General features: G+C 32.5%; 4 protein-coding genes and 1 long non-coding RNA gene across 7 annotated transcripts in view; 2 read left to right on the forward strand and 3 right to left on the reverse strand.

Moving 5' to 3' along the window:
* The window catches only part of LOC114181862, an 83,815-nt gene that overhangs the window by 33,908 nt on the left and 22,609 nt on the right, over nt 1-27,298 (reverse strand). The window lies entirely within an intron of this gene.
* Nucleotides 146-2,000, forward strand: LOC114180444 (pentatricopeptide repeat-containing protein At1g63070, mitochondrial-like). The gene has a single exon (XM_028066762.1). It carries the CDS (start codon nt 146-148, stop codon nt 1,811-1,813), a length of 1,668 nt encoding a protein of 555 aa, XP_027922563.1. The 3' UTR covers nt 1,814-2,000.
* LOC114181857 lies at nt 2,943-5,212 on the reverse strand. 2 transcript variants are annotated; one of them, XM_028068468.1, is made up of 5 exons: nt 4,923-5,212; nt 4,694-4,834; nt 4,029-4,113; nt 3,787-3,867; nt 2,943-3,469 (listed from the first exon to the last, which is right to left on the reverse strand). In XM_028068468.1, exons 2-5 carry the CDS (start codon nt 4,817-4,819, stop codon nt 3,096-3,098), a joined length of 666 nt encoding a protein of 221 aa, XP_027924269.1. In that variant the 5' UTR covers nt 4,820-4,834; nt 4,923-5,212; the 3' UTR covers nt 2,943-3,095. The 2 variants fall into 2 exon arrangements, with proteins under 2 accessions (XP_027924269.1, XP_027924270.1); XM_028068469.1 differs by having other exon boundaries at nt 4,928-5,118.
* On the reverse strand, nt 10,776-13,300 carry LOC114181858. Its single transcript, XM_028068470.1, has 3 exons — nt 13,201-13,300; nt 11,436-11,700; nt 10,776-10,924 (listed from the first exon to the last, which is right to left on the reverse strand). The coding sequence occupies exons 1-3, from the start codon at nt 13,282-13,284 to the stop codon at nt 10,776-10,778; spliced, it is 498 nt and encodes a 165-aa protein (XP_027924271.1). The 5' UTR covers nt 13,285-13,300.
* Nucleotides 19,809-20,934, forward strand: LOC114181865. Of its 2 annotated transcripts, none has more exons than XR_003603957.1 (3): nt 19,809-20,014; nt 20,600-20,714; nt 20,887-20,934. It is a non-coding gene; the product is annotated as an uncharacterized LOC114181865 (long non-coding RNA). The 2 variants fall into 2 exon arrangements; XR_003603958.1 differs by having other exon boundaries at nt 19,955-20,014; nt 20,616-20,714.

The following is a 27,298-nucleotide window of genomic DNA, read 5'->3' on the forward strand; positions in this document are numbered from 1 at the left end:
GCAATACCTACGAACAAACAAACAAATCCGCTGTCGTTTTTATCTTCTAGTGTTCAACCGAGCTTGCTGAACTGAGAAACGATTCTACGAGTTAACTAAGAAAGAGGAAAAGCAGAAAACCATAACATTGGTCTTTCAAACTGTAATGCTTTGTAGGCCTCGAAATGCCGCTGTTTTCGCTGTTCATGTTTTCAAAGCTTCTTCAAGATTTCTTCATTCCTCTTCTCCCCAAACTCACCCCAATTTCCCAATCCCACGCAGCAATTCACCCCCTTCTCATGTCGTTAACCCTTCCTCTCTTCTCTCTGATCTTGTCTCTTGCGCCCACAGCGACATGGCTGGCGTTTTTGCTCTCCACAAGCGAGAATTAACCTCCAACCTCGTTTTTGGCGCTTTGAGGGGCTACAAGCAACTGGGTAGGGCCAAAACCTTGAAATTTTTCTCCTTGGCCGGGTCCCACATGGGGTTTCACTTTGATGATTCAGTGGTTGAGTACATGGCCGATTTCTTGGGGAGAAGAAAGCTCTTTGACGACATCAAATGCTTGCTGACCACAGTGGCGTTTCACAAGGGTGGAGTGTCGCATAAGGCATTGGCCATTTGCATCAGGTTTTTGGGGAGACAAGGAAGAATCAAGGAAGCACTGTCACTGTTTGAGGATATGGAGACTGTGTTCAAGTGTAAGCCTGATAACCTTGTGTGCAACAACATGCTTTATGTTCTCTGCAAGAGGGAATCATCTCTGGAGATGATTCAGCTTGCACATTCAATCTTTCACAAGATTGAAACCCCTGATACTTACTCCTGCAGTAACATGATTGTTGGGTTTTGTAAGTTTGGTAGAGTAGAGTCAGCCCTTGAGATTTTCAATCAAATGGAGAAGATTGGAGTGCTCCCTACTCGATCTGCTGTTAATATGCTTATTGGGGAGCTGTGTTTGACGAGTGCAAAAGAAGGATCTGTTGAGAAGGTGAGAGTGAAGAACACTCGGAGACCATATACTATATTAGTTCCTAACGTGGGAGGAAACAGTGATGCAATGCAGCCTGCAGTTCAAGTGTTTTGGGCAGCTTCTAAGGCTGGATTATTGCCTAGTTCTTTTGTTGTGGTTAAGGTTATGTGTGAGCTTTGTCGTTTGGGTAACACAGAAGAAGCTGGTAGAGTTTTGAGGATTGTTGAGGAAAGAAAACTGAGGTGTGTTCATGAGGGTTACTCTGTTGTTATAAAGGCATTGTGTGAATGTCACAAAGTGAAGGAAGCTAGTGATTTGTTTGGGAGGATGTTGAGCCTTGGCTTAAAGCCAAAGTTGGTTGTTTATAACTCTGTTATACTTATGCTGTGTAAATTGGGAAAGTTAAAGGATGCTACCAGGGTTTTTGAAATCATGAACAAGAACAGGTGTCTTCCTGATGATTTAACCTACACTGCTCTGATCCATGGTCATGGTGAGGGTAAGAACCGGAAAGTTGCTTATGATTTGCTGATTGAAATGTTGGGTTTGGGATTGCTTCCAAATTTTGACACATACAATTTAGTAGAGAGTCTTTTGAGAGAACATGGTAGGTTGGATCTGTGTGTTAAATTGGATAGAAAATTGGAGAACCAGAAGTTGCAGAAGTTGTGCAGAGGAGGTGAACTAGATGCTGCTTATGAGAAAGTGAAATCAATGCTGGAAAAGGGTATTCCTTTATCAGTTTATGCTAGAGACATTTTTGAACAGGTGTTTCAGAAGTGTGGCAAGCTAAAAATAGCACGTCAGTTACTGGAGAATACTAAAAGATTTCAGAAGGCTGAGGAGATTGACAAAACATGAATATTTAGAGCAACAAAATTCAAATCTGTTACTGTTGGAAGTTGGAAGAATTTAGGTTTTATAATGATACTTATATTTTACCATAACTTTTTCCCTCAATCTTAGTTTCAGTTTGTATTGTATCTTCTAAAAGTCTTGCATTGCCTAGCAAAATCTTCCAAGTTTATCACTGTAAATTGAATAAAAGAAAAGAAAGGGTTTTTGATCTTCAATTTTTTCACTTATAGACCAATCCTCAAGATCAAGGCATATTGTATCACTAAGGAGAGATTCATCATCATTCAACAGATAAATAAAGCAACACAATACTTTTAAAACTATTTAGATTAAAACTAAATGAATGAGTTATTTTGATCCATTAACTTTAATTTATCCATGATCAAAAAAAAAAAACAGGTGAATTGAGTGTTCGGTTCAAAAACTTGAGCATATTGGCCTAAAACCCTGTTCCACTATTGGCCTGTCTTGTTTTTTCTTTTTTCCTTCATTTTTTAATAAATTATTTTAACATGTATGATTTATATTGCAAATAATAAATATATTACATTTTCAATAAACATCTTTTTACCCGTCATAAATACAAATATTGATATGCTTTATTAAGAAATAATTAATTAAATTTTATTAAAAACTGAAAATAATCATTCATTTTTTATAAGCCTAATATGCACTTACCACGTCTGAAAGAAAGCCCTGCAGAATTCTACTATGCCTAAGTTTAAATTTTAGGTTCATGAATTCACGTATTTTTCCCTGTTGACATTCTTTCTCTTTTTTGTTTTATTTTATATTTTGGAAATTAGTTCCAGAAACGTAATTTCCAAAATACATTCTATATCAACCTTCATTGTGCCTGAAACTAATTTTACATACTTAGTTATTTTTGAATTCTATTTTACAATATTACCTTTACATTATTCTTTAACCCCTTCACATGTATTTTCTCTCCTGTTTCTTCCTATGTAAAAAACAATACAATTTTATCAAAATTTCATTCTCAGTCCAGTTTTGACAACAAAGGCCCTAACAATGTGATGCCAGCAGGGTTTCAAAAACACTATTAGGACCAAAACAATCCAACCATAGGAAGAACACAACTGAATTAGTACACAAAGATAAGACATAAAAATTAGAAAAGAAAGGTCCTTCAATTAATGAACATTGTGAAACTGAAGCAAATGACAATTTGAAAAATAGAGGAAAATGGTAGCCACAGAAAATACAACGTAAATTCATCATCCTTTTACAACATAGAACTCTTGCCCTATTCTTTCCTATATAGTTATTCCGTGAGTTTTCTTCTCTTTGGTTTTCCTTCATGAGAATATTCTGGGGACATAGAGGAAATGCCACTGCTGTGACCATGTGAGACCTCAGACAAGTTGAATTTAGATTTAGATTTAGATTTAGAATTAGACTCGTGTCTTTTTTTTGAAATACTTGATGGCTCAGTATATTCAGACAAAGAGCTTTTCTGTCTGCTACCTTTTGATGAAGCTGCACGTCCACCACTTTGCATAGGAAAGTATCGAGATGAAGTTGTCCCTGTGATTCCAGAAGAATGTCGATGTGCATGTCTTACGTTGGTTGAATTGAGGTTCTCAAGTTCTTTAGGATCAGGGTAATGGACGGTTGAAACTCGCATCGAAATCTTTGCTGCAGTAAAGCGAAATAAATAACTTCTCTTAATGCTTGAATTCAAAGGCTACAAAATAAACCCATCTTACATGTTCTAATGACTTGAGATTTTACCTCAGATTATAGTAACTAACAATAAAGCTCTCTTGGAGAGCTGTGATAACTCTCAAATAATTCTTACATTGAAATAACCAAAGAACAAAGATTAGTCATGGTCCCATCTTACATGTTCTTGTAACTTGAGATTCTCCCTCAAATAATAGTAACAACAAAGCTCTTGCTTTTTGTGAGCCACAACAATTCTCAAACAAAAAACAAAATCTATGGATACTTACCAATTTTTGGTTCTGTAGAGGAAACAAAAACTGTTTCGTCTGGCTCCTGACCGAAAAAGCTTACAAAATCATATGCCTTACCTGCCAACATAAAATTAAAATTAAGGCACTCGCAGAAAGCAATCATATTCATCTACAACACACACACACAAAAAGAAGAAAAGCACCAATTTAGAGATCAATTATGCAGAAATTTAAGTTGAAAAAAATAGGTCGTGGCACAGATGATTAATTTTATTTACCTGATGAACCCTTAAAGCGGGCTAGTTTACCATCATTATGAAGTGTGAGAGACAATTTCTTTCCATGTATGTCAGACAAAAAATCCTGGACAACATCATACACACATCAAGCAAGACAGCAATGGCAATAATAATTAACACAACACCAAGCAGGGCTCTTCCACCATCTAACTCCTAGATGGAACGAAACACCGCCAATACACATACCAGCTCATTTGAATAGAACTCAACCTTAAAAAGTTATAAAATTGACCGGTCTCCTATAATAAAGTAAGGGGATAAATGTAAGCAAATGAATAGAGGTAATATACAGAAATGTATTTTTCTACACTCCTTAATGAGAGCTAGCTAGCACAACAAAATTAACATGAAACATACACGGGAACTTTTAATCACCAATCAGAATCTAACACAATTAAAACTCCGCTTACGCTTAGTGGATAGGCTTGATAAAAAAAAAACAAAAAAACCTAATTGTTTGAAAACTGAAGTCAATTCACTCACTTCTATTTTTTAAATTTGCTTGAAACTACACTTGATTTTCCACTTTGTGATGAACAACAATATCAATCCTTAGTGATTTTTCTTTTTCATTTAGTTGGTATTAGCAGTTCAGATTCAGTTCAAAACAAATAACCAAACAAAGGCATAAAGGAGAAACTTACATTGGAAGAAGGCAACTTAAGAAACAAAAGTTCAGTTGAGTCAGTCAAGTTGATCAGAGCATCATTGCTGTCTTCCACGTATTCTGCAGAAGGCTTGTAACCTTCTGCACCCTCCAAATCCGCCATTGAAATCTGCAGAGCCTAAAATAAACACAGAAGAATACCGAAATTAATACAAAAGAAAAAAAACAATTATTGTACAAAAACAATTAATATATGAAATACACACCTCACCCTTCCTTGCTTCCTTCTTCACCTTTCTCTTCTTGCGCTTGTGTCTTTCTCCGAGCCGCTGAATCAGAATCTCTTTAGGTTCGTTCTGTTGCGTTGGTGTTCTTCGGTGCCACTTACGAAAAACCCTAGACTTTAAAATTTACCAATCATATAGTTTTCTTCAGGGATTCAATGTTATAATTTGTAAAGTGAAATTTATTTTTCCTTCCACAAATTTCAGTTGTTAATTAATTATTTATAAGATATTCCGTATCAAAATATATTAATTGACAAGAAATGTGTAATTATCTTTTAAATATCTTTTTCTTTTCTGAGTTTCGAGACTTATCTAAAGACTTAATTTATTCTAAAACTTTTAAGTACGAAAGTAAATATACTTTTTGCAATACCATTTAACTACACATCGTATATATAGGTATGTAAATTTATTTTTTTATCATTAATCATAATTATAAAAGCAAATATAAAAAGTTTTCACAATTCTATTATAAATATTTATTTTATAAGTAATTTTTATTATAAATAATTTTAATTACAAAAAAAATTAATTGAATAAATTAATTAAACTTTAAAAAATGTTAGTAAAATTATTTAATCAAAATTTAAGATAATTTTTTTATTTTAATTTTTTTATTAAATGATCAAATTATTTATTTTTTAATTCAATATCTACAAAAAAATGATATATATATATATATATATATATATATATCTCGGTGAAAACACATAACATGTGTCTTCACCTTTTTATTATAGGTAATTTTTATTTGTAATTTATTATGGATAATTTTTATTATTTTTGTAGGTAACTTTTTTATCACTATTTTAATTTTAAAAAATGATTAAATTTAAAAATGGTCAAATAAAAAATAGGGTCAAATGTTTAAAAATCACTTAAAACAAATAATTAATGATAACTGTTCCTGTAGAGAACAAATAAGAGGTTAGGCACAAACGTCACCTTACCATGTAGTCCGCTATCTCTTCAGTTGGCCTCTTCTCGGTCGATACATGTCAACATGTCAACTTGAACCCAGGAGGGGTTACCTGCAGAAGAATCTCCGAAGCTCAAGTAAGTCAAAAGCTCTCAGAGAGTCAAATCAGTGATTAATGAATGCGTACCTTTAAATGATGGGGTCCACGTGTATTTATAGAACATTAATGACGTTTGACCATTTCATGGGCTGGGTCTTGACTTGGGCTCTAGTTTGGGCCATGAATGGACCTGGGCTCCAACTTAGGCCCTTGAGACCTATTGAATGCGGGGCATCGATTTTCGCTTAAGTTTATTGGAGTAGTCGGTCTCGACCGACTACTTGCCTAGATGGCTTATGTTGGTGATGTGAAGTGCTAACTCGGCCTAGCCTGGGTACTTGACGGTTTCGATATGCACACTGTTTACTTGGTTGAGTTTGGCTAGGTACGGTACAATAACATTAGAAAATGAAAAGAAATTTGAACACCAAAATGAAGAATTAACTTATATATTAGTATAAAAGTATAAATAATAGTAAAAAAGTATAGATAGCATAGATTATTCTAGATTATACAAGAATAATTTCTACCTAATCATAAATATAAAAAATATTAATAACTTGTGAAATTCTTTTTTATTATAATTAATTTTGTATATATTTAACCATTTTATTTCTATTATGTTATAGTGGACACTAACATTAACAAACTTGCCTAAAATTAAAAGTCAACAAGCATTTTCCAATCATATATATTAAAAATATATCGTTATTGTAATTTTTATTAACAATGTGGGTGTTGATTTAAGGTTAACTCATGTAAATAAGTCAATTTACCTTTTAATTTATATAAAATGGTATATTTTAAAAATATTGCGTGTTTTTTTATCTAATTAAATAGAAATAGAATTAAATAACAATTTTAAAATTATATTCAAAATAATATACACACATTATACATGGTATATGTCGTAATTATTAAAAGTAAAATATGAATACATATGTATAAATACATAAATACAACCTAAAAATATAAATATTACTATATTAAAAAAACATTACCAAAGTATTTTTTAAAATATACAGTTTATTCAAAAAAGTAACAAAGTCAATACCATGACTAAATTTGCTTATTCAATAATGTTTAGTATAGAACACTGAAATTTATGGTAAAAAAACAATTTCAGTATGGTATTCTTTTTATACATACCAAAAAATTATTTAATCCTTAAATTATTATGAATACAAATGTTTGTATCATTCTATATTTATATACTTCAAATAATATAGACAGTGTCTCACAAAGGAAAAAATATTAAAAGATAAAATATAATTATAAAATTAAATATTTTAAATAGGCAAGTGAAATGCTTGAACTATGGATAAGAGAGAGAATGCATCAAAGTTCAAATTTTATGAGATAAAAAAAAGAAAAAAAAGAGAGAGAGAAAAAGTGTTATCTCAAGAAAAAGGCTGACACAGACCATGACTTATGTACCAAATGTCTCATACAACAATTTTGCATCATCACTCATCACAATATATATATATATATATATATATATATATATATATATATATATATATATATATATATATATATATATATTTTCCGATGCTTAAATATTAGAAAAATATTTATTTACGGTAGCAACATACCGATAACAAAAATAAGTATAGTATAGACAAAATTAATACATACATATATATATATATATATATTATTTTAAATATTATTAACGTAATAATAAATATATTTTTCTGCTTCTTAATAAACAAATTTTTTAATTTACGAGAAAATTATGTTTTTAAACTCAATAATGTCTTAGCTTTTATCATTAAGGTGAGATATTTATGTTAATTTTTTATTATGAATTTAATGCGATAACAGTTTCGTTTTTGGGTCAAATTTTTTTTCTTATTTTTCAATAAAATCTACTTTTAGCTTTTTTATATTTTGCTGACTCATTTTAATTCCTTAATATTTCTTAATTTTTTATAATATTTTTTTACTAATTTTAGTCTTTTAATAATGTTTTTGTCTACCAATTTTTAATCAACCTGTTTAATCTACAAGCTGTCTAAGCTAGGCCAAATTTTTTTAATGAACATTAAATGGATTTTGAACATTGAAAGTTGGAGGAAATTGTAAATTTTAAAAAAAAGTCTTACTGTTTCAAAATTTCAAAAACTTTGTAGTACCTTAAAATCAAAGACATTGTCACATTAAACTTCAATTGAGAGATTAAAGACTATGTTAAATACAAAAATTGAGGAAATAGACTTCATAAAAAAATATTATTGGAGGACTAAAACCCATGAACAAATGTTAAGAAACTCAAAGTAGTTTTATTAAAAATTTTAAGAATTAAAAACAAAATTTACGTAAAAAAAATAATGTGGCTGTTATGTCATATTTATAATTCACGTAGATGATTTTGACAACATAATAATGGCAATATCTAAATACATTAACTTCAAGTTGAGGAATAAAGACTAATAAACATTTATTAATTAAAAAAATTTGAAAGATGAGAAATTTTAAAATAATTTCTAATTACACTCCTATCATTTCCAAATAATCTTTTATAAAAGTGACTTTTTGGATTATCTATTGTAAAAGCGTTTCGGAATAAATTTTTTGAAATTTCTAAACATGATTTTTAAAATAGGATCTTCGAAATAAAGTGTTCAGAATTCTGGAACACAGGAAAAATATTTCAAAAGAGTTTTTCAGAATAAACTTTTCGTAAGACATTTTTAGGAACACGTACAATACTTTTTAAAATACAATTTTTGAAAAAAAATTTAGAACATATTTGAAACACATTAAATGTGTAGGAAACAAGTTATTTTTTTCTTTTTCCTTTGCAATGGAGAACAATGATGACATAGAAGAATAAATATATTTTAATATTTTTCTAATAATTGATGGTGCATTTAATAATAATGGGAGTGTAGAAAGAAAACTGCTAATAAGTTGCATAGCCCTTTTACGACCACGATGACGTGGCAATGGAAGGTTTGTTTTCTCATCCCATATTGTATGTTTTTAATATGAAGATGATTGAGATAGAAAAATAAATAAATAAATAAATAATGGATTGAGATAGAGAAGTTTTTTAAATTTTTCTTTTTTTGACAAAAATTATAACTTTCAAGTATTAACTTGATTAAACATTAACATAATTTTTATAAAAATATAACCAATATTTAAATAAGTCAATATGTACTAATAAGAAGTTTTTCTAAACTAATTTAAAAAAAAACACTATATAATTTGTCTATAATATGAGTATAAAAGTAAATATCGAATCCTTTATATTAAACTCATCATTCAATAGTGAATTAGTTTAGGTTAAATCAGTTTTGACACAATCAAAATAAAACTCAGCCTGGTTTAAATGGATTGAACTAGGTCATATTAAATCATCAATAACTCAACCCCATGAATACCCCTCCACTTATTAAACAAAAAAGAAGAAAAAAATGTTTTCAAGAAAGACAATTCGTTGATTAGATATACTACATTTTTTTAGTATTCAAGAAATTTGAAACACAAATCTTAATAGCTACATGAATACTTGAGTTCCACAAACATTACATCTTACAATAATTCTAAATCTTACATTATCCTCTTAAATACATTTTTAACTTTAAGAGATTAATTACATTTCTTGTTCATTTAATTTTTTTCCTATGCAACAAAGTAATAGGAAGAGCAGTGAGAGAAGCAGGAAAATGTTACATAACATCATTACTCATTCCCTAAAACTATTGCCTTGTTCTTCCCACCAAACTACTTTAGTTCCCACATATCTTTAACCCTAAAGATAGAGGTTTGGACCACCTCACCTAAAAATAAGTAATAGGAAAAGTGAGTAGCATGCTAAAACTTCAATTGTTTGATTGGTGACAACACCTTCCATGAAGTGTTGGAATTATCCCAACACTTAATTTCTCCTATCTTTTTTGGAAACACTTTGTAAGATCACAATCCCTTCGTTCATATTGCAATCCTTTCCAAACTGTAAAACAAAATATTTCTTGGTGAAACATGTGTTCATTTTCTAATGCAATCATTCCACTCAATATAAAGATCTTCCTCCAATAGGGACCACAACAAAATGGGAACGTGGAAACCACATGGTTGTCGAATGCTAGATTCTCTAACTTGACCAAAGTCAATGGTTCAAGCTCAATTTAACACTTTTCCCACAAATATCCAACTCCAGTGACAATCTTATTTGAAGCACCATTAGAAACTAACAAAAAAAAATCAAACTTTTAATTTGCCATATTATGATAAACTAACCAAAATCTGTCTGATCCAATTCCTGTTTAATCCCCACCCCAAGCTACCACAACTCATAATTTTGTACGCAACAAGTAATAATTACATGATATTAAACTGAGCACAAACATCATTCTTCTTCATTGGTTCTAAATTCATTCATGACTTGGTTACAAGGTTGGAGAAGAGGTTGGTTTAATGCCATTAGATGATAAAGACCCCACATCTGGCTAGGGAAAATGCAAGGTCCACATAACAAATTAAGAATCAGGTCCATGTTTGGTATAAATTATTTTTTAAAGCGTAAAAAAAAATCTATCTCAAGAGAGTTTGTTAAAATAAGTTATTGTTTCATCAAAATAAGTTAAGGCAGACAAGCAACAACAATTCCATTTCTAGGATTGAGTGTAGTACTAATAGTATATAAACTTGGGGAAAAAAATGTACACACTTGCAGTAACAGACTAGATAACTGACCTAACCTAAATGCTCCAAGAAAGATTCTCATAGAAAACACTGACATTTTCCACCTAGTTGAGAATGCAACGACAAGCTTTTTCTCATAGCAGGTCAAGGCATCTTACTTTCTCTTGTCATTTAAGGTTATAAGCGTTTTGAGCACTCCAGGGCTTATCTTGTCTGCAAGAACACCTGACTCTGATAGAAGGTAAGCTTTTTCCTTCATAATGCTCTGTAGTTTCTTTGACTCAAAGTCAAGCTTCGCTTGATCTGTAAATAATTACATGGTCAGTAAAAGAGTATAACAAGCAATTTTTATTGGAAATAAGTTTTTCGATAAAAGGACTTCACTTATAGCTATAGTTAAAAGTTTGGACAATTATAATAGCAACGATCAATAAAAGAACATGAATGGAGATAGTCAGTCTCAACACAACCTATAAGCTGTAATGTTGGTGTCATGTCATTTGCTTATATAAGTAAAGATTTTGTATTACACAATTAAACATAAATTAATATAAAAAATAATCATAAAGTCCCATGTCAACAATTCAGATATAGTTTTACACAAAGAATAATTCTTTTAAGTGGCATTAGCATTTTGAAACCGCAACAACGCAGTAGAAAAAAGCCACATTTAGGTAAAATTACATTCTTTTCACTGTTGCAGCGATTGCAATTACAATGACTGAAGATAACCAATGTGGGTGAACATTTAGGGAAATTTTATGACTTTCTTTTAGTATTTTTCAAATGCTTAGACAATAGGGTGGCCAAAAACCTGTTTCCAATATAGTATGAGCTGCATGAAATGGTATTCTGGCAAACAGATGTGTTCCTGGAAACATTATCCATGTCGGCTCAGAAGTGTTATGGTTGCCACAGGTGTTGCAAACCTCCTGAACCAAAGGTCTTGAGCTCCCAGCAACTCCCCTCATCATTGACTCGAAAGGAGATGGAACACTGCTCATTGTTGTCCGAGCCCTTTTCCTTAATGCAATAATTGCTTCTCTATTCCCATTTCTCAATCTATCATTCTCAACCAGCTGTATTTTACCAAAAGGGAGAATTGCATAGCAGGTTTGATAGAAAAGCTATTAAAAAGAAGCTTTTATAGGCATAGTAAACAAAAAAAAAAAACTTCATTGGCACTATGATATTAAAGTGATTTCTGTACATAGTAATAGGGAAATAACATTGGGATCAAGTAATTAGTTACTTTATGAATCCAAACTGACTGACATAAATCATTTGGCACTTTAGTTGCTCTTCGTAGCTTTTGGTGTGCAAATTGAGTTCTGTTTTAACTTATTGCAGCAGAGGGTAAGATAGTGGATAGTAGAATGGACAATATACCAATGATACTAGGGAAAAAAGAAATGTAACACCAAAGACATCTAATCAAAGAACAATTACAACAGATAAAACTAAGGTTTCATAATTTAGTAGAGTCAGTTGCCCAACAACTTTGGTAGATGGGTCAAGGTTAAATATAGTTTTTGTCACTTGTGGGTGTGCTTAGCTAAAAGCTTTTCTCGGAAAAAATAGCTACTATACCATAGTTTTTCAAAAGCTACGTTTGTAACTTATAGATCAAACATTGCTGTGTTCTACAATAATATAGACAAATGAATTGACCTTTAAATTTTCCTTTATAGTTTTGCCTATAGTTCTTCTGATTCCAGTACTTCTAGTGCTTAGTTTTTATGTCTCCATCATGGTTAAAAATTATAACCCTATTAATCAATATTAATAGTTTTACACTCACACTTATTGATGAAACTTATACACCCTTTTTAAAAGTAGATCATGATTAACAAATGTTTTAATCATGTGCAACTTAGAAGAAATAAACCATTCTAAAGTTATATATGGTTAAGTTGCACATGATTAAACACATCAAGGTGACATGCCAGTCACGTGTTAATCACATGACGGAGTTTGTCAAATTTTAACAGAAAAATTGACATAAGAAGTTTCTGAATTTTGAGAACCTTGAGAATCTAAACATGCCTTTTGAAGTCAAGAGACAAAGTTGTACAAGACACAGATCTCAAGATGCTAATATGTAGTTTTCCATGATTAATATGCTACAGAACTATTTCATCTTGAGGATATATGATTGAAATTCGAGGAACTCTATACCAGACTCTTATTATACTTATTCATTTATGAAACGAGTAGGATGTTTTCACCATAAATTTGTGTCAAAACCTTGGAAGAAGACATCATTAAGGAAAGTAAAAGAAGAATACATTAGATGTGAGTAAAGTGTCTCAAATTCATCCTTATCATGTTCCCAAGACAATATTTGAATACAACAATAGATTCTGACATACATACTTCATACAAACCAAGGAAAAAGTTACAGCAGAAACAAATATAATTATGAACTTTACCATCTACTTTCTCATTAAGACCAAATTCTTGTCCTCAATGTAGCAATAGAAGCTAGAGTTTACTCCTTTTTAATGAATTTTATTACTTACTTTGTTTATAAGTCTTTGAAAAAACATAATCAACTTCAATTCATAAATTTGAATTACTTGTTGTCGGGCTAAAAGATGGTGCTCAGCTTCCACTTCCAGTTCTGTTAATTTTTTTTGGAACTGTTTCATACTCTCATCCATATTTGAAGAAAAGAAACTCCTGAAAGATTTAAGAAAACATTATCTAGAGAAACTTGAGTAAAATATCATCAAAACAACAATCATGCAATTGAATCAAAATGGAAAAATAATGCTATCTGTTAGAGCAAAGAAAGGCAACATCGTAACTCATAGAAAGGAAAAAAAGCTGACCTTTTAGACACGAATAGCATAATCAAATTTCTTCAACATATTCAACTCAGAAGCAAAACACATAAATCAATGACAAGGTTGAAACTAAACACTTTACGACATTTGCATAAACGCATTAGAAAGTCTTACCGGGTGCAGAGGCGATTGGAGCTCGAGCTAGGTTTTTAAAATAAGGGATTTTCAAACCTAATGATGCAACCCACAAAGGACAAATTCAAATTGAATGCAATTGGGAGAACAACAACTTTCTTTAATATAAACACATTCTTCGGAACTGAAATAGGGTTCGATGCACGTACCTCTACACAACGACAAATTTCTCACTGGATTTCACTCGCCATTAGGGGTGTCAAAATTGGCCGGCCCGGCCCATTTTGACCCGACCCGTTTTTGGCCCGCTTTATATGGATCGGACCAGGCTGGCCCAACATGGTGAAACGGGTTGCATTTCTGGACCCGGCCCACGGGCTGGCGGGTTGGCGGGCTGGCCCGCTAGCTTTTTCTCATATGTTTAATTTGTGGCCCAAAATAAGATTTAAATTTTTTTCATTTCAAATTTAGCTTACTGAATATTGTCCCACTGTTATATTACCAAAGAAAATCTCCTTCAATGAAGAATACAACAACAATGATCTATTAAACAAGAAAATTATCACAAGACAAACAACTCTGTAATATAATATAATAACATAACTGATTCAGTTCAGGTTCAAGCACGTTCATGCAAGAAAATTATCATAGAACAAATAATGTCTTGCTCTCTACAAGTCATCAAGATCACTGTTGCAGCATCAATAACATGTCTGAATGAGAGTAATTTAGGCATGGAGCATAACCAAAGTGCAAGCAACTACATAAAACAAAATAGAAGCATTAATTATGGTCCATGTGTTTGGCAACATGTGCTGCAGAAGCATCTAAACCCTCCAAACCAATAGGAGCATCTTCTGAAATCTCCCCAACATCAAACCCTGGTAATAGCAACTACGAAATTGAAATTGAAATTGGGGAAAAATGTAAGGATGAACATCGATTAACGGCAGCAGCTACAACAATTAGATTCATAGAATGGGTCGTGGTGGTCGGAAATCAAAAAATCAGAAATTTAGGGTTACGAAAATCAGAAATTTAGGTTCTAAATTGAGAAAAAGGGAACCAGAATGAAAATGACGAACAAACCTGTCTTCGCTGTGGTCGTGGCGGTCGGAATCGTCCGCCAATCGCAGTCCGATGGTGGCTCTGCGTTCTTCGTGCACTTCGCTATGTTTTCTCGCTATTGCTAGCGACGTGGTGGATGTCGCGGTGGAGGATAAACGAGACGCCGTGAGTGGGCTGCTGCACTCTGCCTTCGTGTTTCGTGGTGGCCAGCGACGACGTGGGTGGAGGAGAAACACAAGTATGGCACAGAGAAGAGAGTCGAGAAGAAGAGTCGTAGTCTCGCAGAGTGTGTGAGGTGTCTGGTCTGGCGCAGTTTGTGAGGGAGGGATATGAAAAAATTGTCACATGTTCTTTGTTTTAGTAAGTGATACGGGTCGCGGGCTGGCCCGTTTTGGCTCGCAGGTTGGTCCGACGGGCCAACGGGCTTGACTGGGGGGACTATCTCGGGTTAACGGGCTGAATTTCTTGATCCGGCCCATGTTTTTTTTGTCCGGTTGGGGGTATGCCCGTCGGGCTCGACCCATTTTGCCATTACTACTCGCCAACGTCAACCGAACTTCATCTTCTTTGACATAACTCCGATTTCAGGTTAAGTGACAAGGTTACACAGTGCGAGGAAGGTTCAGTGAGATGAACCACAATATTTCGTATATCTAATATTTTAAATTTTGAAAAATAAAAAATTGAGATAATAAGGAATTTCATTTTCGCTTATTTATGCAGTAAAACCAAATTTAACCCATAGTAATTTCTTTTCTTATACATATTATTAAATTATTAAAATAATAAGTATAAAATAAAGTGAATAAATAAACAACAAAATTTAACATGAACTATCGATTTCTCTCGATTTCAGTCACAAAGAAAATGACGATCTGATTCGCCATGAAGCATCTCGCAACCTAATTTTCAACCAAACATGAAATCCATGTTTTTCATTTTTCAAGGTATAAGCAGCTTTATTTTCTTCTCTTTTTTTTTTCTATAATGTTTCGTATTCAATGTTTATGGATTCTGCAATCTTCACTTTACCTCTGTTTCGCTAACCCTGAAATCAAAGTAGATCTAATTCATATACTGTTCAAGAGATCCATGAGAGAGATTTTAGAACAGGAAAGGTCGGTTGAGAACCCAAAACCGTGGAATATGGGTTAGCTTTTGCAAATTTGTTAAATGTCGATTGGTAAGTGCAGAAGGTTTGTTTGAAAACTTGTTTTTGTTATGAAACATCATATGAAATTTTCATCCCCCTGTACAAAGTTTCTTCTTTGAATTTTTTTATTATCAACTAATTGGAAGTCATTGTTGGTTATAATTTTGAAGTTATTATTATGAAAATTAATAGACTTATTATACTCATCTACACATATTTTACGCTTTCAAACTTAAAGTTCAACGTTTGTTTCGTCAAAATCACATTTCTGGGCTGTTTCATCATAAATTCTAACATGTCAGATGTCTGCGTTTGTTCATGCTATATTAGATTGCTCTCGCTGAGCTGGACTGCAGGTATTTTCTACTTCTTCAGATGACCAACACTGAGATTCTATTGCACCCTGTCTGTTATTTATAGAAATTGTGGATCTTTATGATTTCAATGAGTGAATTCAAATATTGTATATTGGCTGGTTGATGTTTCATACATGGTTGTTTGTTGCGTGCTATCTTCCGGTGCCTTAACAATCAAAAGGAGTATCTGCTTAACATGGTTTTATGGTATTGGTTGTTAGATGATACTGGCACTGCTGTCATTAAATATCGTTGTTCATGTCACTTCATGTGCTAGATGCCTACTAAATATCATGGTAGCAAATGTATAATGTGAAAAATCCAACCTTGAAAGTCATAATGACCCCAAGACAATATCAACATAAAAGAATTAGGATTTCCTTTACCTTGAAATCCAGATTGATTTCAGTGATAAAAGTTGTTCAAATGGCTGGCTATACAGAATATAATTTTCTGCTTACATGTCTCACCACATTATCAAGGAAATAAAAGAAGGTCTGAAAACTTGAATATATATGATTCTAGGCAACATAATTGAAAACAAATGTAGTTCTTTCTGTTGATGTAAGAAATTTTAATTGAATGATGAAACTTGGTAAGAAAAAAATGCAAGTGAAATATGTTGAATATAGTTGGAGGCAACATTCGATGGGTATTAGTAGCTTAGAGTTTTCCAGTTTTCCTGTATATGCTTTAGTGTAGTCTTTAGCTATATGAAAATATCAAACTCAAGTGTAGTCCATAACTCCATTGCCTATCGAGTGTAGAATGGACACTGAAGTTCTATTCTCTAACCCTCTGGGCTATAAACATGCAATAGTTACATGGCCTTTTTAATCACTGTGAAGATGATTAGGATAACTGTGAATGTTGAAATTATGTACCTCCTATTCCTTCTGGTTTGAGAAATTTCTTGGCAATTATTTTCCTTGACTCTACATGCTCTGCTGACAAAAGTTCCCATGATATTGCAGCTATGGGGACAATAAGTGGTAAAGTTGTCACAAATTCAAAGTATTCTAAGAATTAATGAGGACAAGTACCTTACATGATTAAAGTTAAATCAGTCCCGAATATTTTGGGGGGAATGACGATCTCTAGATGGTTAAGTATATAAAAGACAAATAACTAACAGTTAGCAGAAGGCAGGTTCAATGCAAGACATTGAATAATTCTCAGCTTTAGAAGTCATAATAAGAACATAAGACCATATACTTACCTTGTTTTGGTTACTCTTCATCTTCTTTTGAAGTTCATCATGAACTTTATCTACTTGAATTTAAGGGAGTGTACACCCTCATTTGCTTACTTTGGAGACAAACTTTACAGGGGGATTCTGTTGTAACAAAGCTATAGCGATTCCGAAGATGGAAAACCTTTTCTTTATGTTTCAAAGACAGAAATATGGTTCCTGACACTATTATATCTCTGACACCAGTTATACATAAATTGACAATTAGATTGTGTATATATACTATGAATTGTTAATATCAACATGGAAGAGGTGATAAGTTAGGAGCAATCATGGTATAAAAGCTTCCCCCCTCTACCCTAAAGAAACTCCACCACAGAGCCAGTGTTTCTAAACAGTAACTGGATCACAAGATTAATAATTCTCAACCATTGTTGTTTATAACTACTCAAGCTTACCTCATATGTTTGCATGCTCAACTTTTGAATGAATTACCCTTGCTAATTCTCCTGAAATCAAATCAATCATTTGTTTACACAGGAAGAAGATAGTACTAGTCATTTACACCTTTCACACATCACCTTAAATACTTATGACTGAAGATAACCAACGTGGGTGAACATTTAGGGAAATTTTATGAATTTCTTTTAGTATTTTTCAAATGGTTAGAGAATAGGGTGGCCAAAAACCTGTTTCCAATATAGTATGAGCTGCATGAAACGGTATTCTGGCAAACAGATCTGTTCCTGGAAACATCATCCATGTCGGCTCAGAAGTGTTATGGTTGATATAGGTGATGCAAACCTCCTGAACCAAAGGTCTTGAGCTCCCAGCAACTCCCCTCATCATTGACTCGAAAGGAGATGGAACACTGCTCATTGTTGTTCGAGCCCTTTTCCTTAATGCAATAAGTGCTTCTCTATTCCCATTTCTCAATCTATCATTCTCAACCAGCTGTATTTTACCAAAAGGGATAATTGCATATCAGGTTTGATAGAAAAGCTATTAAAAAGAAGCTTTTATAGGCATAGTAAACAAAAAAAAAAAACTTCATTGGCACTATGGTATTAAAGTGATTTCTGTACATAGTAATAAGGAAATAACATTGGGATTAAGTAATTAGTTACTTTGTGAATCCAAACTGACTGACATAACTCATTTGGCACTTTAGTTGCTCTTCGTAGCTTTTGGTGTGCAAATTGAGTTCTGTTTTAACTTATTGCAGCAGAAGGTAAGATAGTGGATAGTAGAATGGACAGTATACCAATGATACTAGGGAAAAAAGAAATGTAACACCAAAGACATCTAATCAAAGAACAATTACAACAGACAAAACTAAGGTTTCATAATTTAGGAGAGTCAGTTGCCCAACAACTTTAGTAGATGGGTCAAGGTTAAATATAGTTTTTGTCACTTAGGGGTGTTCTTAGATAAAAGCTTTTCTCGGAAAAAATAGCTACTATACCATAGTTTTTCAAAAGCTACGTTTGTAACTTATAGATCAAACATTGCTGTGCTCTACAGTAATATAGACAAATGAATTGACCTTTAAATTTTCCTTTATAGTTTTGCCTATAGTTCTTCTGATTCCAGTACTTCTAGTGCTTAGTTTTTATGTCTCCATCATGGTTAACAATTATAACCCTTTTAATCAATATTAATAGTTTTACACTCACACTTATTGATGAAACTTATACACCCTTTTAAAAGTAGATCATGATTAACAAATGTTTTAATCATGTGCAACTTAGAAGAAATAAACCATTCTAAAGTTATATATGGTTAAGTTGCACATGATTAAACACATCAAGGTGACATGCTAGTCACGTGTTAATCACCTGATGGAGTTTGTCAAATTTTAACAGAAAAATTGACATAAGAAGTTTCTGCATTTTGAGAACCTTGAGAATCTAAACATGCCTTTTGAAGTCAAGAGACAAAGTTGTACAAGACACAGATCTCAAGATGCTAATATGTAGTTTTCCATGATTAATATGCTACAGAACTATTTCATCTTGAGGATATATGATTGAAATTCGAGGAACTCTGTACCAGACTCTTATTATACTTATTCATTTATGAAACGAGCAGGATGTTTTCACCATAAATTTGTGTCAAAACCTTGGAAGAAGACAACATTAAGGAAAGTAAAAGAAGAATACATTAGATGTGAGTAAAGTGTATGAAATTCATCCATATCATGTTCCCAAGACAATATTTGAATACAACAATAGATTCTGACATACATACTTCATACAAACCAAGGAAAAAGTTACAGCAGAAACAAATATAATTATGAACTTTACCATCTACTTTCTCATTAAGACCAAATTCTTGTCCTCAATGTAGCAATAGAAGCTAGAGTTTACTCCTTTTTAATGAATTTTTACTAACTTTGTTTATAAGTCAAAAACATAATCAGCTTCAATTCATAAATTTGAATTACCTGTTGTCGGGCTAAGAGATGATGCTCAGCTTCCACTTCCAGTTCTATCTCTTGTCGCTTGTCGCTCATCTATGGGGTTCTTATTCTCATGCTATCTTCAGACGTTTGTTTGACTGTCGTCTGGTCTGTGCGTGCTCATTGGTGGTCTGAGTGGTCTACGACGATGCTAGAGTCGACATTGGTGGCCATTTGTTAGTGTTGTGCACTGGTCTACGACGACGTTTGGCCTCTCTGCGTTAATTGGAGTTTCTGTGGTGAGAATTTTGGTGTTTCTCAATTTCCTTTTTCTTGTTAAATGTTTGAGTCGATTGTAAATTAGTTTTAGCAAGGTGCAATACAGTGTCTGGTATTTGTTCTTGAATGGTGGAAATTGTTGTTAAGGTCCTTGAATATACAGTTATTCGAAACTCTAATCAGTCCTTGAGTGTGTTTTCCATTTGTTAAATTAGTTATCGAGATTTGTGAGGCGAGTACTAATTTGACTTGAGCAATGCATATTCAGGGAATCTAAGTGCAATTTTCATCATTGAATCACTAGCATGACCAGCCGTAACGGTCTTTTTGGATTTTTTTTCTCATAGGCACTTGTAAGAAAAAATTGAAATAAACTTTTGCATAAACCCACAAGCTAAATTTAGCTTATGCATAAATTAATTATAAAAGCCCTTTCATACTTGTTTCTCTAAATAGATTATTTTTTACTTTGTACTTATAGAGAAGTTTGCCTCTTCTTCTAGAAGCACTTGTGTGAAATTTATTCAAGCAGGTCATCTTTGAGGGACTATTTTGGCTATTTGCTCTGAATATTTTCTTTTTTGGATTTCCATTAATTTGTATAGTGCCGAACATGTCCAGATTCTTCTTTGGGAACTAGCCAGAACATTGCATCTCTGTGGTGGCTGCATTAAGCTTGGAAACTTTGGCAGCAACTTGCTGTTTGGTTTACCTCCTTTGGTTGGCAATTTTGTTTCTCCTTCCTTTCAAATTTAAATTAGTTTGTTATTTGTTTTTTTGAAAGGAATAACAAAGAAAAGGAAAATATGGCAACACTAAAGACCCACATGAAAAATGTGAATAATCTTTTTCTTTCATGTGCTTAAGAACTTAATAATTGCATCTTATGCAGGTGCCCGGGTTAAGTTTAACACTTGCTGATGTTGGTGGCCATTTGTTACTGTTGTGCACTGGTCTGCGACGACGAGGTGCTTTTTTGGTGTTTTCCTCCTCTATAATCATCCCCTGCCTGCTGCAATCATTGTCTGCTGCAAATAGGTTAGTTGTTCACTCATCTCATGTTTTTGGTTAGATTTGTTCATGTGTTCGATGGCTGTTTTTAGTAAGTTTTTCACACTATTTTTTTCATAAATTAATGTGCAGCATGGAATCTGAAACTATTAATCGAAGTGTGAATGTGAATGTTAATGTTGATGATAATATACATAATCAAATTGCTAATGACCCACAAGAACCACCTTCTGTAAACAATGAAGACAGTGAAGTTCAAAAAGAAACTAAGAAAGCTAAGACAACTACCTCTGAAGTTTGGAAATATTTTTCTAAAGTTGGAGTAAAAGATGGTAAAGAGAAGGCCAAATGTAATGCATGTGGGCAAGAATATGTTATTGGTGGTACTAAAATAGGCACTTCAACACTGTTGCGTCATTTAAAAAAATGCAATGTTAGCCCAAAATATAAAGATGTAGGGGGAATGATAATTGATAATATGGGAAAGTTAAGGAGTAGGGAACTTGATCACAAGCATGTTAGAGAGATTATGACAATGGCTATTGTCAAACATGGTTTGCCATTTAAGTTTGTTGAATACAAATGGATAAGAGAATTGCTTTCATATTTGAATCCTGATGTAAAGCATGTGAGTAGGAATACAGCTGTTTCTGATTTGTGGAAATTTCATGTTCAAATGAAGGAGAAATTAAAACATGAAATGCATCATTGTCATAACCGAATTTGTTTGACATCAGATTGTTGGACTGCTTGTACTCAAGAGGGATATATTTGTTTAACAGCCCATTTTGTTGATAACAATTGGAAATTGAATAGTAAGATTCTTGCTTTTTGTAAAATGGAACCTCCACACACGGGTCATGATCTAGCAAATAAAGTGTTTGAATGTTTGACTGATTGGGGAATTGATAGGAAAATATTTTCTATAACTTTAGACAATGCTACTGTCAATGACCGTATGCAACATATTTTGGGTGAACAATTAAGCTTACAAAATAGCTTATTATGTGGTGGTGAATTTTTTCATGTGAGGTGTTGTGCTCATATCTTGAATCTTATAGTCCAAGAGGGTTTAAAAGTGGCTGAAGTTGCTTTGCAAAAAATTAGAGAAAGCATTAAATATGTTAAAGGGTCAGAGGCAAGGAAAATGGCATTTACTGAATGTGTTGTTCAAGTGAGGGGCATTGATACTAAAGTGGGTTTAAGGTTAGATGTTCCTACTAGATGGAATTCGACTTTTATGATGCTTGAAAGTGGTCTTAAGTATCGTCGCGCTTTTTCAAGTTTCACCTTACGTGACAGAAATTTTAAACATTGCCCAACAACTGAAGAGTGGAAAAGAGCTGAGAGGATGTGTGAATTTTTAAGGCCATTTTATAAGATAACCAATTTGATTTCAGGCACATCTTATCCAACCTCTAATGAATATTTTATGCAAGTTTGGAAAATTGAGTGGTTGTTAAGGGATACTCTTAAAAGCGATGACCCCTTAATGAAAGACATGGCAAAAAGGATGATGGATAAATTTGACAAGTATTGGGGTGAATATAGTACCATTCTTTCAATTGCTATGATTCTTGACCCACGAATGAAACTTGAAGCACTCCGGTTCTATTACTCCAAGCTTGACTCTTCTACTTGTGATGAAAAGCTTATTCATATAAAAGGGAAGATGTACAAACTTTTTGAAGAATACGTGAGTGTGAAGTCAATTTCATCTAATGCATCAAGTTCTCAATTCACATGTTCAACAGAAGAACATTTGAACATGGAAGAAGACAAAGAGATTGATCCATATAATGTAAGTATGTCATCATTATGTCTTTGTTGTTTATTATTATGTAATCTTTATTAACCAATTTTTATCTTTGGATTATATTTTTATAGGAATATATCAATTATGTAAGCCAAAATGTGAATGTAACTGGCAAGTCTGAGTTGGATCTGTATCTAACTGAAACACCACTTGAGCCAAAGTATTTTCCAAAGTTAGATGTTTTGAGCTATTGGAAGGATCGTCAAGAACGTTATCCAAATCTATGTAGACTAGCATGTGAGGTGTTAAGTATTCCAATAACAACTGTTGCTAATGAGTCTGCATTTAGCATTGGTGGTCACGTGCTTAACAAGTATCGATCTAATCTTCTTCCTGAAAATGTTCAAGCACTGATTTTAACTCAAAATTGGTTACATGGATTTGAAAATATTGGTAATGTATTTTTTCAATCTTTTCTTTATATCATACCTCTAATTCTAAATTATATTATTTCCTAATAGTTTCTTCTTGATTTTGAAGATGAAGATAATGAAGATGATCAAAAGGAAGAGGAAGTTGTTCTAGACTTTTCAATCCATGACTCCAATGCACCTCATGTGTAGTAATTCTAGGTAAGGAAACAAAAACTTGTAGTCTTCTACATACTGTCTCTTTTCTTTTAGTCTATTTTATCTTGTTGCATGATTTACGAGTTTGAGAAGAAAATTGGGAGTGGTTATAGTTGTAAGAATCTTCCAAATAGTAATGTCTAGAGAGGTATTTAGCTTGGGTACTTTTATGATTTAAGCTTAATGTATTTTATAATTTTACCTTGAACATTTCACTGTTTATATCATCTCTAGATTTAAGTCCAGTGCAACTCTACCCAATTTCACTGTTTATATACTCTAGCTTGGTGTATTGGTGCCCAATCAAATCCAAAGCATTTGTTGTGCTTATTTTAAAACTAGTATTTAACCAATATGTAGTTTTATCTTTTTAAGTATGATATGAATTAGTTTCTAAACCTTTTACTTTAAATCTTTTTATTCATCACCATTGATGTACATAACTCATGAATATGTGCTTTTTATTAGTTTCTAAATTGTTCTTGTTTTATCATGCTTTATGCAGTCATTTAGCAGCTGCCAAATTATGTTTTTTTGCAAGGGGAAGGTTTTGTTTTTTGCAGTTCGTGTAGGACAAGATTTTGAGAACTGCACATGTTAGAAGAGTGGCAAAGGGAGATAGATAAAGCAATTGGAGGATGACAAGATTCAAACATGAACCAAATTTTTTGAATTACCATGATAAAGATGTATACTATTTTCATTTATGTTTTGTTGAATACAATGATACAAATTTCCTAGTATGAGCCTTGTAGTGAGCATGATGGAGACACATTGGTACTTGATTTTATTGTAATTATCATCTCATACATTATTTAAAAAAATTATTTAAATATTTAAATATTTAAAAATTTAAAAAAAATAAAAAATTTAATTTTGTATGCGGGTTGGTGAGCCAACCCACTTAACCCACCAACCCGTGGTGGGTTGAGCCGGGTTGTAAAAAATCTGGCTCACCTTAAAGTGAGCCGGGTTGGGCTCACTCGTTTTCTGACCCGGCCCGTGGTGAGCCAACCCGTGTGAGCCGGGTTGGCTCACTTTGACATGTCTATAACTCATATATAAACTCGTTTTTTTTCAAACTCGTAGTAAACTCGGAGTAAACTCGTGGACTCGTACCAGACTCGCGAGTTCGAGAGCGAGTCACCGAATTTGAAGAACGAGACGAAATGACACAAAAACATGTTGTTGGCTTTCGGATTTTAAGCCCAAACCAAAACCCCAATGCTCCAAATCGAAAATCCAAGCGAAAACAGATATTGAAGCCCAACTCGAAAACCCTAATCGAAGAAGAAGAGAAGATAGAACTTGAAAACATTGACCTATTTCGAAATCTCAGCTTCGGTCATTCACGTCGCAGCTCCGATCATCTTGCACGGCAACTCTGATCGCCTCGCATGGCAGCTCCGTCGGGACACTGGTTCAGTGGCGTCGTTGATCCCTCTTTCTCTTTTCCCTCTTTTGAAGTAATGACATACGTATATAATATATATTTCTTTGTTTTCTTATTTCATTTTTTTTACTTTTACTAATCATTATATATATATATATATATATATATATATATATATTATATCTTTCTTTTTCATTTCATTTTTTTTCTCTGGCTTTCGTTGTTGTTATGTTACATATATATAATATATATGTAGTTTTGTTTTTTATTTAATTTATTTTTGGTTTTCTAAAAATTAAATTATTTGATTTTTAATTGATTGAGACTGGTTTATAATGTTCGGAAGTGAGACTGACATTCAAATTCTTGTGATCCTAATGAAGAAGATGATGTTGGAGATGATATAAGTAGATGATTGGAGTCAAAAAGTTGAAGTTATTTATGTTTTTTTTATTCATATTAACTTATGTGTTTGCTGAAATTTGAACTTATATAATAATCATGTTTCTTGAACTAAGTTATTTTATAATTATTGAACTATTGTTTACTATTTGCATTAATTGTGGTGATTAAATTCTGAATTGGTATGATACTATATATAATTTTTTATATGAAGTAGGGGTATAGTAGATTCGTACGAGTCTACAAGTCAGGTCTACGAAGCTCTCACGAGTCTACATAGACTCTCGACTCTAATAACCTTGGTTCAACCTATGGCAAATTATGGGCCTACATCTATATGCGCATTTCATCCACCATAAAAATGGATTGGTTTTTTCTCTCTGGCATTATAGAGTGGTCTCGACTGAACGGCCATTGTATACAAAAAGAAGAGAGCAAGTTCAGCAAGCAAGTGCGAGTAAAAATGGATTACAAAGAGTTGCATATACCTCAGGGAAAACGTGAGAGTGTAAATATTGAAAGGAAAAATGAAAAAAAAAAAAAGCAAATCGTGAGTTTCGATTCGCTGATAAAGCTCCATTGTAATATGGAGAGTTAAAGGATTCAACAACCCTGAATGTGGGATTCAAATGGCAGATGAATGAATTGAGAAAATAACAATGAAAACCTATTTTCTGATTCGGTACCAAAATGCAGACAGCAACCAATAATAGATCACGCGGTGCAGTGGACAAGAAAATGAAGAAGATGAAGGAAGAGGGAAGGAGAGATGGAGAATGAGAACGAACCAGAGGCTACGGTTGAAGTGATCGTCGGTGGATTCCGGCGCCGGAGCAGAGAAAATCACCGGCGAGAAGAAGGCGGCAGAGTGTGCGAGTGGAGATAGAGAGTGTCAATAACTAGGGATTAGTCGAGAAAGTGTGTAATGAACCACCTTCATATTTTCCCTTTTTTATTTTTATTTTTTGCAGTTCCTTACTTCTATTTTTTCACAAATAAAATAAATAAAAGATGTTTGGTCTCATTTTTTGCACATCGTTTCCGGCCATCGATTGTGACCCAAAATTTGCTATCAACCAAACTGGTACTCGATTAACCATTTAAAATATATATATATATATATATATATATATATATATATATATATATATATATATATATATATATATATATATATAATAAAACAAGAATTCTACTAAAAAAAGATTTTTTATTTACGACTATTAAACAAATTATTTTTCAACTTTGTTCTAACTAATTCTTTACAAAATAAATATTTCTGTTGTGAGAGAAAAATTTGTTAGAGATAATGATGGACATCTGAACGCATTTTTTATTGTGTGATCTTATATTTTGGACTTGAATTCCTAATATTTAAATTTATTATTACTATAATTATATTTTTATATAAAAATTAATTTCGAATATTAAAATTTAAGTTATTCTTTAGGTTTTTTAAAGAAATAATAACTACAATGTTTGATTGGTACTAAAATTAAAAAATATGAGACTACAGTATATTTCTTTTTTTTGTTAATGAATATGATCTGATTTTCATCTCCCTGACAACACCTATGAGATAATTACTTTAATATCTCCACAAACAGGTAGACAATTACAAAATCAACAAGGAAGATATGTTCACATGGGATTGATTACCATTGGAGTCAGATCCCTAGCTAGACATATGATTGGAGCTAGAGCTTTGATAGTTCTACACGATTCAAGATTTCAGAATAATGATTCACAAAGTGTAATAGAAATTTTAGAGGTGGATTTAAATCAACCTTTTTCCCTTATTTAATATTTAAATTTATTATTAATATAATTATATTTTTATATAAAAAATAATTTTGAATATTAAAATTTAAGTTATTCTTTAGGTTTTTTTAAAGAAATAATAACTTCAAGGTTTAATTATGCCTTTGGTCCCCATTTTGGAGTCAAAATCTCAAAATGGTACCCAAATTATTAAAAGTCTCAAAATGGTCCCTTTTTTTGTTGAAACGTCTCACGTTTGCCCTTGTCGTTAAGTCAACGTTGACGCCGTTAGAGGGAGTGCCACGTGTCAGTTCCTCGATTTTTTGAATTTTTTTATTAATTTTTTTTGAAT

This window comes from Vigna unguiculata, chromosome 4 (assembly GCF_004118075.2).
Source record: "Vigna unguiculata cultivar IT97K-499-35 chromosome 4, ASM411807v1, whole genome shotgun sequence".
In the NCBI taxonomy this organism is placed as follows: domain Eukaryota; kingdom Viridiplantae; phylum Streptophyta; class Magnoliopsida; order Fabales; family Fabaceae; genus Vigna; species Vigna unguiculata.